The 11890-nt window shown below is 43.4% G+C and overlaps 1 protein-coding gene and 1 long non-coding RNA gene across 12 annotated transcripts in view; one reads left to right on the forward strand and one right to left on the reverse strand.

Moving 5' to 3' along the window:
* spega (striated muscle enriched protein kinase a) overlaps nt 1–11890 on the forward strand; it is a 59317-nt gene that overhangs the window by 34773 nt on the left and 12654 nt on the right. For all 10 annotated transcript variants that reach the window (XM_084347346.1, XM_084347348.1, XM_084347349.1 and 7 more), the window contains 24 exons: nt 1963–2126; nt 3156–3244; nt 3404–3579; nt 3676–3862; nt 4104–4177; nt 4568–4726; nt 4820–5009; nt 5165–5394; nt 5483–5602; nt 5692–5796; nt 6110–6316; nt 6407–6530; nt 6991–7163; nt 7621–7733; nt 7866–8034; nt 8392–8491; nt 9899–10099; nt 10505–10562; nt 10648–10725; nt 10802–10974; nt 11119–11145; nt 11243–11395; nt 11482–11524; nt 11640–11705. In XM_084347346.1, coding sequence (XP_084203472.1) covers nt 1963–2126; nt 3156–3244; nt 3404–3579; nt 3676–3862; nt 4104–4177; nt 4568–4726; nt 4820–5009; nt 5165–5394; nt 5483–5602; nt 5692–5796; nt 6110–6316; nt 6407–6530; nt 6991–7163; nt 7621–7733; nt 7866–8034; nt 8392–8491; nt 9899–10099; nt 10505–10562; nt 10648–10725; nt 10802–10974; nt 11119–11145; nt 11243–11395; nt 11482–11524; nt 11640–11705 — 3179 coding nt within the window. The remainder of the gene's footprint in view (nt 1–1962; nt 2127–3155; nt 3245–3403; nt 3580–3675; nt 3863–4103; nt 4178–4567; nt 4727–4819; nt 5010–5164; nt 5395–5482; nt 5603–5691; nt 5797–6109; nt 6317–6406; nt 6531–6990; nt 7164–7620; nt 7734–7865; nt 8035–8391; nt 8492–9898; nt 10100–10504; nt 10563–10647; nt 10726–10801; nt 10975–11118; nt 11146–11242; nt 11396–11481; nt 11525–11639; nt 11706–11890) is intronic.
* LOC311253415 overlaps nt 1–11890 on the reverse strand; it is a 48535-nt gene that overhangs the window by 29606 nt on the left and 7039 nt on the right. The gene's annotated exons all lie outside the window — the stretch shown is intronic.

Raw genomic sequence — 11890 nt, forward strand, 5'->3', positions numbered from 1 at the left:
GCGATAGTTGCCATGGCAACCCATTAATTCTTAACGGCACTGGGTGAGGATTCAAAAACGCGGGCCTGCCCTGTCACACAGAGGTCTCCGAAGTCTTAAAGGCAGGCACTGGATTCAGAATCGGGTGTAAACAAAATAAATATTCCTTTTTGCAAAAGTGGATGTGTGTTTATGGTGTACAGTGTGTGAAGAGCTTGTACCTCCTTGTACCAGAGTGTTGATTCATCTCATGTAAATGCAACCTGCACGTCACTAGTTTTGTCAACAAATGTGAGCATTGCACTCACTGGTACTGTCTCTCCAGTAGCACGGGGGCCTGCGTTGCCATATTAGGCCAGCAGAGTCGAACTTGCAGGAGTATTTTTAGCCGCCCTCTTGTTCTCGCGGGTAATTGCAGTCTGCTTTATGTCCCCAGTGCGAGATTGCTGCTGCAATCATGGAGTTTTTCATCTCTCCCTCAGATTTCACGCTACAGGGCTTGGAGTTGTCAAAATGTGGTGGGAGATTTTGTGAGTCATTTTTTGCTGGGAACAGAGTGGTGCTTTGGCAGGGCACACCAAAACAGAGAGAGGGAGTGATTTATAGGCTACAAAGGATGTCAAACCTCAATTTGGTGAAGGGGATTAACACTGTTTTCTTGTACTTTCTGCATAAAACATGAAATAAGTTTAAGATTTCCCAGCTGTTCATTCAGTTCTTAATGAAAAAAAAAAAATCACCAAAACTTTAATGAATCTATACAATAGTTGACTTAAGATATTTTAGTAGCTTTAGGATGTCAGGATCTTTAGAGAATATGGACGTGACGGTGACGGGAAGCAGAGGAGAGAATAGGAGATGAGACTGAAAAGGAAGGTTAACTGGATGGAACTGTGCAGCAGTTGTGTAAGAGTTGGCAGGTTCACGTAAATACTCCTGAGAGTTATCCCCTGGTGCACAGACGCAGCTCAGAGATGTGACTCTAGGTAGGTTATTTTGATATTTTTCCTTTGAATGCCAGCATGATGACTTGATCGTGAATATCTACATACTTAAATGTAATAATTTGGCCTTTTCTGTTTTTTTCTGTAAAGAGGAATACAATAAATATAATGTTTTATTGCTACTAGTCGAGTCTTGTTTGGTTTATCGGTATTTTTAGCATCTGTTCATGTGGACAAGCCCGTTTACAGCAGAGGACCACGTTTTCTCGTCCTTTTAGACTGTTGAGTTAATTTAATAGCAGCATTTTCATCTATCCAATCTGCTGTCAGTCCTCAAAGGAGGACATGTCTTCATTCTGTTCCACTGATGGCTATTATTCATTTCCAGTTGTCGCAGTCTTATCTGCTAATGTCAGATGTCTGAGTTTTACAGAGAAAGTAAGAAGCAGAAGCAAAAAGAAAGCGACAAGGCAGAAAGAGACAGATATAAGAGTCTAAAGAGAGCTACTGTCGGGTGGCGGTGTTTTATATTTCTCTATCCAGCGGTGAATTAATTCTGACTTTTAGTAGAAGCTGCCAGGAGTCCAGACACAGCGTCTGCTCTGGAACCTCCTTGGGAAAAAGCGAATGATTGGGTCAGGGATTAAGGGATTAATTCATTATCTGTTCAGCTACGGTCACTTCAGAGAGGTCCCTACACTATGTGTGTGTGTGTGTGCGCCTGTGTATATATATGTGGCCAACTCATGTCTAAGTCACCGCTCTATGTTGCCAACTGCTCATCTTGGCAAAGATAGTAATCTCCAGAAAAGCAACCAAAGACTGTAAACATCAGAGCCCTGACAGATTGTTCCCATCTAAAGGTTTAACAAGCCACCCTGGTGTCGTGGTAACCATATTTCAAAGAGATTTACACTTAATTACACAAATTAAGAAGTGTGCAAATTGGTTTTGACTTTTCATGAACCAAAGGAAAAGTGAATTAGATCTAGTTCATGTGTGCTTTCTTATGTGTGGTGTCACTCTACTTTTTTTACAGAGCCAACCCACATGCAATGTGGGAAACAGGCCGGGGCCTTGGAGGTCAGCAGTCCGACCCAGTCAGACGAGGAGTACCTGAGCCCTCAGGAGGAGGTGATGGAGCTCGGGGACACACCCGCTCCGAGTAAAAGGGTCCACTTTAAAGAACCTCCCTTGTTTCAGGTGAGAGTCTCAAAAGCAAAACCTAGGTTTGTTCTTAAAATCCGATCTTCTGTACTAACTGTCCATAGACATTATTCCCAAAACCAACCCAAAAAACAGTAAGCCAGAGGCTGGATAGATCCTCTTTGCACAGCCTGTGGTCCCTGCATTCACGTGGAGGCCACTTGAAACATACCACCAAGTACACCTTCTCATGGCAGCAGCACTCCCCGATGGCAGCAGCCCCTCAGCAAGATAATGCACCCCACCACACCGCAAAAACTGCTCAGGAACAGCCTGAGACATGTTACAAAGAACTCATCGACCTGGCCTTCATATTCTCCAGATCCCAATCTGATTGAGCATCCTTGGCACCATCTTGGAATTATTCTGATGGCAGTGCTCCCCCCAACAGGACAATGCAGAACACAACACTGCAAAAATTGCCCAGGAATGGCCTAAAAAACATGCTAAAGTACTTGATGACTTGGCCTCTAAATTTCGATTGGGCATCCTTGGGACTTCCTGGATAAAGTCCAGTCAAAGCATACTCCACCTCGCAATTCACAGGATTCAAAGGATCTCTGCCAGCGCCCTGGTGCCAACCACCACTCCTGTGTCCATGCCTCAATGGGTCTGAGCCAAGTCCGATCCACGGTAGGGCCTCCATGGATTGGACTTGTTAAATTATGTCACACAAATGCTCGATTGCATTCCTGAACAGTTTTTGCGGTGTAACTGGGTGCATAGTCCTGTTGAGGGGCTACTGCCATGCAAGTCAAGTGGCATTCACATGAATGCTATGACCCGAGGTCACAGCTTGGAAAAAGGACCTTTGGGGGTATCCTGCGACTTTACAGTGGATCCTTTGGGTCCAGTTGCTTGTTTTGTCCAATAAAACCTAACCAAAACATGTTTAATTCTATTTAATTATACTTCTACTTCTATTTACAGGAAAAAGCTGAAACCTTTCTGATTTCAGAAGCTTGTATGGCTGGCAGAATTGCCTCAAACAATTATTACTACTGACGATGGTGTAATTTTTTAAAGGTGGCACCATGTGACCAGGGGGTAACAGAGGGTCAAGACGTCGTCATCTCAGCGAAGGTCAGCAGACAGCCAAAACCCATGGTTTACTGGTAAGACGCCTCTCTTGAAAGCTTTATTACAGACTTCGTTGACACCTGAAGCTATTACCTCAGCCCAAGGTCACTTACTGTCTCCCTGTCACATACGCACCAGCCCTCTATTAAACACATGAGTATAAAGGACTTGACAGCCACTTTATATCGACCCAGGTTGAAGGACAGAGTCACGGTGAAGACAGCGGGGCGCTTCGCCGTGCGAGAGACAGACGACGGCACCAGTGAAATGAGAATCGGTTCAGCTCAGAGGTCAGACGGAGGGCTTTATGTCTGCAAGATCATCAACGAGTATGGAAGCAAGCAGGCGGAGTGCAGAGTGGAGGTCAAAGGTAAGCAATGAAGAATTGAATCCGTCTAGTGGAATCATGTTGCAACAAATCTCCTGTAATATGTCTTTGTGGCTATATCTTTATTGTGTTCAACAGCGACTTCAGCACAAATGGCGCTGAAAATCACCAGGGAGGTCAGAGATGTGGTGGTGAGGGCTGGAGAGTCGGCCATGTTTGAGTGTTACATCACAGGACCTCCAGACGTTGATGTGGACTGGCTGTCCAATGGGAAGCTAATCCAGCCAGCACTGCTTAACTGCAAAATGCACTTTGATGGCAAAAGGTGATGTCATGTGTGTCATTTGTGTTGTTTCTTCTTTATTTCGTTAGTTTTGTTTTACTGTCTGTGTAAATAAAGGTTTTCTTCTAGTGTATGAGAGCCTGGAAAACTTGTTTGACCCGGAAAATGTTGATTGTTCAAATCCCTTCGTCTGTTTGTCCTGGATCCAAAATCCATTGCTCTAGGTTGTTCTACTTTTCAACATGAATTGTTTTTTTAAAGGCTGTTTTGTTTTACCTTACAGGTGCCGCCTGTTGTTAAATTCAGTACACGAGGATGACAATGGAACATACACTTGCAAGCTGAGCACTGCCAAAGGTAAACCACAAACATTTTCCTATTGTTGAAAAGAAGTTGGAAAATACATATTTATATCTGTTCCTTATGGAGGATGTTGTGGTTGTGTATCTTTCTGTACGTTTGTTCTGTATGTTTTTGCATGCGTCTGTTTGTTGGTTGGTTGGTTGGTTGGTTGGTTGGATGGTTGGTTGGATGGTTGGTTTTTCAGTAGGGTTACAAAAACTACAGATTTCAATTAAATTTGGATAGATGATGGGTCTCGGCCCAGAATTTACCCCATTAACTTTTTTAACAGTTCCAGATAGGGTGTTTTCATTTTGAAATAAATGACAAATAGAAAACATTAGTAATGTTCAAAAAAGCCTCTGAAAAGATACATTACCAAGCGATGTGGCATTGCATTTACAGAGGAGCTGACCTCAAGGGCAAACCTGAGGGTCAACCCATCCAGGGAGCCTCTGTTCACCCGTAAGCTGGACATCCTGGAGGTCATCGAAGGTCGCACTGCCCGGTTTGACTGTAAAGTGAGCGGTTTACCTGCTCCACGAGTCACATGGATGCACTTTGGTAAGAATTTGTTGATGGTGGTTTTCTAGATAACTAACAGCTCCTCAGAGGAAATGCCTCGCCTGATTTTTCATAACGTTAATGTTGTTTCAGAGACAAGAGTTGAGGAGAGTGAGAACATTCGCATCCTTCAAGAGGGGGGTCGTCACTCACTTGTCATCACCCATGTTAGCAGCGACACGGAAGGCTTCTACACGGCAGTCGCTCAAAACGTCCATGGAAAGGCTGAATGCACCGCCGAGCTCTACATGCAAGAACCTCGAGCTGCCATCACATCTCATATGTAAGAGAAGTCATTCATATGGAAGACAACTCTATGATATATTATGTCATTTTATAAGCTTTGAAAACAAAACCAAACTGCCAGGAGAGGAGGAAACAGTCTTGTTCTCAAGGGCACAGAAATTAAATAAACCCGTCAACCTTTTTTTCCTCCAGGGCCAAGCTTGAGAAGATGCCATCCATCCCCGAGGAGCCTGAGGTGCTGGAGAGTGAAGTGGAGAGGAGGACGATGCCAGACTTCGTCAAACCTCTGGCTGACGTGGAGGTGATCGAAGGCAAAGAGGTGGTGCTGAAATGCAAGGTGGCGGGCCTACCCTACCCGACGATCGGCTGGTACCACAACGGCAAGCGTATCGAGAGCAGTGAGGAACGCAAAATGACCCAGTGTAAGGAAAGATGTCAAGAACAAACAAAAATAAATCATTTTTTTTAGGGGGAGATAGTGAATAAGAAACTTGTGTGTCTGTTATCCAGACAGGGATGTCCACAACCTGGTCATTCGGAATGCTTGTCACGCTCACGGGGGCGTCTACAAGGCCGTCATCTCCAATAAAGTGGGCAAAGCAGCCTGCTATGCACATCTTTACGTCACAGGTAAAGACAGAGGCTTAATCTTTCCCGAGAATATGTATAATTCCAGTGTAGTTGTGTATATAATGATGTATTTATTCATTTGAAAACAGACATCGTTCCTGACCCCCCTGATGGTCCCCCAGTGATTGAGGCTATTACAGGGAAAACCATCAGCCTCAGCTGGAAGAGACCAAAGAGGCTTGACTCTTCTTTTGGTAGGTTCATCCTGCTTCTGTGATGCTAATTTAATTTTTTGGCCTCAATACTGCACAAAGAAAGGCTTTATCAAAAAAAGTTGGAATTAAATTAACATAAAACACTTGCAGGGAAATACTATTTATAGCGTGCTCGTCCTGGATCTTTGCTTTCTTTTCATTCCGAGATGTTTTTAAGCCTCTTTGGATTTCATAGCTCATCAGCACAGATTTGAAAACAAAACAAAATCCTTTTCTCTTTGCATCTTAAGCACCTCACCATGTGTTTTATTATCGTCCAGATTAAGTAACTAAAAACCATATGTGACTGCAGACTCCGGCGCCTTGCTTTATGTGGTCCAGCAGCAGCCTCTGGGCTCGATCCAGTGGTCTGTGGTGGCGTCTAACCTGAGGGAAACCAACTACACCATCACCTCACTGTCCAAAGGAGTCCGATATGCTTTCAGAGTGCTGACGTCCACCGGGAAGACATTCAGCAAGCCATCACCCTTTACTGACCTAGTCCAGCTGCTGGACAGAGGTAAAAAAAAAAGCTGAGGAAGGCGTTTAGTTGCCACGGAGAAGGATGATAATGATGATTGATGTCTTTTTTTAATCTTTTACACCTTAGGACCCTATTTGAGGAAAACACCAGTCATCTTGGAGAAACCTGACATTGTTTATGTTGTTGAGAACCAACCGGCGAACATCACCATCACGCTGAACCACGTGCATGCAGTAGTCACCTGGAAAAGGTCGGTTCCTCTTTCTCCTGTCAATTTATGTGTTTTTAATCAAGTGAAGGCACTTTTAAACAAAAAAACCCCTGTTGAAGAAGTCCTCTGGGAGCCGTAGCTATGCTGGTTTTCATCCCTTTTTTATTCTCATCAGGGACTGTTTTATAAATAAGGACAGATCATGTGAACAAATGTGGATTGGTGAGAAAAATAGCAGGAGTCTAGCTCCAGGGGACCTGGACTGAGAAGCACCACTGTGCAGAGATTCACGGTGCTTTGATTGAATTTAGCATTTGATGTTCAAGCACGTGTTTTTTGGTATTTTAGAAACAAAAAAAATATATTACCTTACGTTTCCTCTTTTAATGCAGGTCTCCATTTCAAGTGTTTAACATATATTGAAGTCAGTGAGCAGCAATATACAGGCTTGCAAAGAAAAGGGCTCAGGGGCCTTATTTGTTGCCTTCTTCTTCCTCAGGAGGGGGGTGGTGCTGGTCAACAAACCGGGGGTGTATGAGATGAGCATGCCAGACGACGATCAACACACCCTGAAGCTCCAGCGGGTCCGGAGCACAGACATCGGCCAGTTGGTGGTCACGGCCAGCAACCAGTTTGGCAGCGACCTCTGCACACTTCAGCTGGCCATGGCAGGTCAGTTCAGTTCAGGCAGAGCACCACATGATACATTTAGCATTTCAGCTTGAATCCAAAGAACTTACTACTGAATTCCTGGCAGCAGTAAATGCCAAAGAGGGGAAGCTGTTTGTAATTTAAGTTTAGCTATTTATGAAGTTAAGGATCATAGCTTCTCCAAGAACGACTTCAGTTTTGAGATGAGAAGTATTACCAATATTGGAAAAGTATGGTTCCTCCTAATGCACATGATTGGTTCAAGAACCATCTTAAATTTGAAAATCCAATGATAATTTCTGTGATAAGTCATATGTTTTTGACAATTTTTTTAAAGCAAACAAACCTGCTGGCATATCCTGGGGTTCTGGGTAAAGACGGGAGGTCATTACACTCAAGCATTCTTCATGTTTTAGTCATCCATGATTTAAATGTCCACCTTTTCAAGTTCTTTTTCATTCTTTTTCTTCTTCCGTAGTGCCTCCCAAGTTTGAAACCATCATGGAGGATGTGGACGTGCACATTGGAGAGACGTGCCGTCTGGCTGTTGTGGTTGAAGGGAAACCAGACCCAGATATTCTGTGGTTTAAGGTATGATGTTTGAGAAATTGTCATTTGTGATGAATATCTTCCAGACAGTGTGTTTCCTTTGCAGTGGTGCAGGCCAGCAGCCAGGTTGTGTAATCGAGAAAAGCATATTAATAGTTGATTGGTCTGTTGCAGGATGATGTGCTTCTCTCCGAGAGCAGCCACTTCACATTTGTGTACGATGACCCAGAATACTCCCTCGTTGTCCTCAACGCCTGTCCCGATCACTCCGGTGTGTACACCTGCACCGCAAAGAACCTGGCCGGCTCCAACTCCTGCAAGGCTGAACTCACCGTTCATACAGGTCTGCTGTCAAACATATCAGATCCAAACTTGTAATAAGGATTATAAATCTAAAAATTAATAAAGACACAAGGAGGTAACATCTTTTCATGATAATTTCTAAATCAGTTTTGTATTGAGAATCAGTAAAATGGTCATATAATGAGAAATTAGGGGCTTTTCCTCCATTTTTCTGTTGATCTTTAACATTTAGTCTTGCACCAATACAAGCTAGTTGTTGTTTAAAATCTACACCATATGGGCGGGAACACAAGGTGGTTTGAGACTACAATATGAAACCATCTGTCACTCTGCTGGCAAACGTACACCCACACACACATGCACACACTAAAAATGCCTATGTCGTTGCTCCATGCAGAGCGAAAAGAAGTGGCCGAGCCAATGGAGGACGAGGGAACCATTCTGAGGAAGATGAGGCATTTGACGGATTACTACGATAACCACAAAGAGATAGGGAGGTGAGTGCGAGAGAGGTGACGAACGCACGCACTCCTGCCGCCTCGCATCCCTTCACACGAACGCATCGGCGCTAATGGCAGTTTGAGCGGCGAGGGTCGGGCTGTGGGAGGGCGGGGAGTCGCACCTGCTTAACAACAGCAGACAGAAATGAGAGATGAGTCACCAGGCTGAGTGGAGTGAACGCATTAGCCGACAGATGATTTGCTTCCGTCTGACTCGGTGGAGACAGACGTTTACTGTGAATTGTAGAGCAATCTGAACGACATATTAAGCAGGCAGGAAAATTTGTTTTCAAACCAGTGGATGTGTTTTAGTTATTAAACTGAGAAGCAAACTTAGATAGAATTCAGATTTATTCTCAAGAATTTATCAGTAAATGGGAGGAAAAGGTCAAAATTATAAGTAATCGGTTGGTTAAAACTTTTAAAGGATGTGCATTCTTGTTGGATAAACAGTCTCTACTCAAGAAATGGTTCGGTACACAAAAGGCAGTCAATCAGGCAACAATCCAGAAAAGGGCTAGGGCAAAGGTGAAGTCTTGGTCTGAGTTAGAAGAGATCTAAGTTACCAGGAACACTAAACACTGGCAAATAATGCTGGAATGCTTGACACAAGGGACAAAGGCGAACTGGTAAATAGCCAAGGGAGGCAGGGATAATGGGACACAGGTGGAAAGCATCAGGACCAGACAATCACAAAGGCGCAAAATAAAACAGGAAGTAAAGCAGCAAGCATGTGTAACAAAGAAAACAAGATACTGGACGCGACATGACAGTAACATTACACTTCATTACACTATCTTTCAAAGAGCACAAATGTATGAAACAGCCTTGAATATAACCTTCTCTAAACTTACTATGACAGCGGCAATGTCAAGAGCCTGGATGTGCCAGGCCAAAATTAAAATAACAGACAAACATCAGCCCCTTCTCTGAATTTCATCTTATAGCAGATACCAGTCAAGGCGAATATCGACTGATACCATTGATCAGACAATAGTATTTGTTTCAAAGTCGAATACCAGAGTCAAACTCTTTTTCTTTCTTTTCAGCCTTGTGTTAAATTTCTCTTTAAACAACATATTAGACAAGAATGGGATAAAAATGAGTCTGATAAAATAACCTAAGCTCAGAGGTCCACTCACTAGCTTTGAGCCTCCAGCTGCAGTAATTTACCGAATGCTGAAAAGCAAGTGTGTTGACATTTAAGCTGATATATTATTTTGTCAGACATAATGCTTGTAAAGGTCAAGAATGAACTCCAACGCTCTAACAGTAACTGTATTTTGATCTGTGGCCGTAATGAGGTCACTCCGGCTGGTATGATTATGAAAAAAAGAAGCAAGTCTCCTTTGAAAATATTCTTTTGGTATCATTTTTTAACGTCTAAATGTCTGATTGATGCAGGGGGGCCTTCTCCTATGTGAAGCGGGTGACTCAGAAAAAGGCAAAGGCCGAGTTCGCTGCCAAGTTCATCTCTGCTCGAGGGAAGAGGAAAGCCTTGGCTCTCAGAGAGATGGACCTGCTGTCTGAGCTCGACAACGAGAGGATCCTCTACTTCCACGACGCCTTTGAGAAGAAGAACATGGTGGTGATCATCACAGAGTTGTATCCTTTCAACGTGGCTTATTTACAACAACAGGAAAGGTTGTGGCTTCCTTTTTTTACCTGTCGAAAGTCGAAAAGGCTCTACTTTTCCTGCAGTACTGTTTCAAATTTTATCTGCTTCATTGTTGAACAAAAGTGCACTTAAATGCATCTCAAGGACACTAAAGATCCAGAGCATTAATCCTAATGTCTTCTGCAGTCCCCTGGAGGCATGAATGAAGCGCAGCATAGCTTTTTCTCTCTGACTCATCGCCGATGAGTGGAATTAGCAAGAGATAGGATGTGTGGGAGTTTTGCTCATTTATAATTCATTTCTCATGCACCTACCACTTGGCTTATCTGTGCAGTCAAGTCACAGCTCTTTTCTTCTTCTTCAATTTTTTTTTCCTCAACTGTTGTGTGAAGATGTCACGAGGAGCTGCTGGAGAGAATGTCCAAAAAAACAACAGTCAAGGAGCTGGAGGTTTGTGTGTGCTTGTGCTGACTGCACTGCGCCATCATTATGTAACATGACTTTTAAGTTCCTTCCCTTGTGTTTTTCTTCACAGATCCGCTGGAGTGTTCAGCAGGTTTTGGAAGGTCTTCGTTATCTTCATCAAAAAAACATTGCCCACCTTGATATTAAGGTAGCTCTCCGTCCCAACTTTGCAGATTTATTGATCAATATATCCCTGTTAAAGTACCTAATATTGTTTCCTCTAGCCCGAAAACATTTTAATGGCGAGTCCTGGGAGTGACCAGATCCGCATTTGTGATTTTGGTAACGCCATGAAATTGGATTCTTCTGAGGAGTACTACTGCAAGTACGGCACGCCAGAATATGTCGCACCAGAGATCGTTAACCAAACGCCCGTCTCCCCGGCAACAGACATATGGTGAGCCACCTGTTATTCAGCGTGGAGAAGTGACTACACACTGCAGGCTCCTGCCTCGTTAACTGCAATGCAATAAAGTCTCTTGTCTTTTATGAGCTTTCATGTCGTTTCCACATGTCATTCATCTGTCCTGCTCTCCCACAGGCCTGTCGGTGTCATCACTTACCTCTGGTATGATATATAGACTTCTGTTTTGTACAAAAATATGTATTTTTAGAGGCCCAAACCTAAATGTTACTCAAAAGGATTATGTTTTATTTTATTTTAGCCTGACTGGTGTGTCTCCTTTTGCTGGTGAGAACGACCGTGCCACAGCCTTAAACATCCGTAACTACAACGTGGCGTTCGAGGAGAGCATGTTCTCTGACCTCTGCAAAGAAGCGAAGGGATTTGTCATCAAGCTCTTGGTGGTGGACAGACTGTAAGCATCTTGATCATTTACCATAAACATATAAATATCTATAACTTCTTTTCTAAACATGCTCCTGCCTCATCTGCCTCTCCTAGGAGGCCCAGTGCCATCGAGTGCCTTCGTCATCCTTGGTTCAAGGTGAGTCATCATTCAGAAAATGAATCACCCAGCCTCAAACTTTTCAGTGTGTCATGAGATTTGTGTTTATATCCCCACCAAGGTTAATGGCGACTCCCCTCTTTTTGTCTTGCAGTCACCAACGAACAAGAGCATCAGCACGGCTATGCTGAAGCAAGTTTTGTCCAGAAGGCGATGGCAGGTAAAGCCACCATGATGACAAATTGGTAGAAGGGCATTTTAGTATGTGGAAACAAAAAGGGACATTTAGACCAGAAAAACTCATTGGATGTTTCATAGTTTAGAACAGTCCTACATTCCCAATGCTCTTGAATTAAATGAACAGATTTTCTGAAGTAAGATTAGACATAGTCCAGGAGTAAATTA

Source organism: Pagrus pagrus (assembly GCF_965226575.1).
Source record: "Pagrus pagrus genome assembly, chromosome: 24".
Taxonomy (NCBI): Eukaryota; Metazoa; Chordata; class Actinopteri; order Spariformes; family Sparidae; genus Pagrus; species Pagrus pagrus.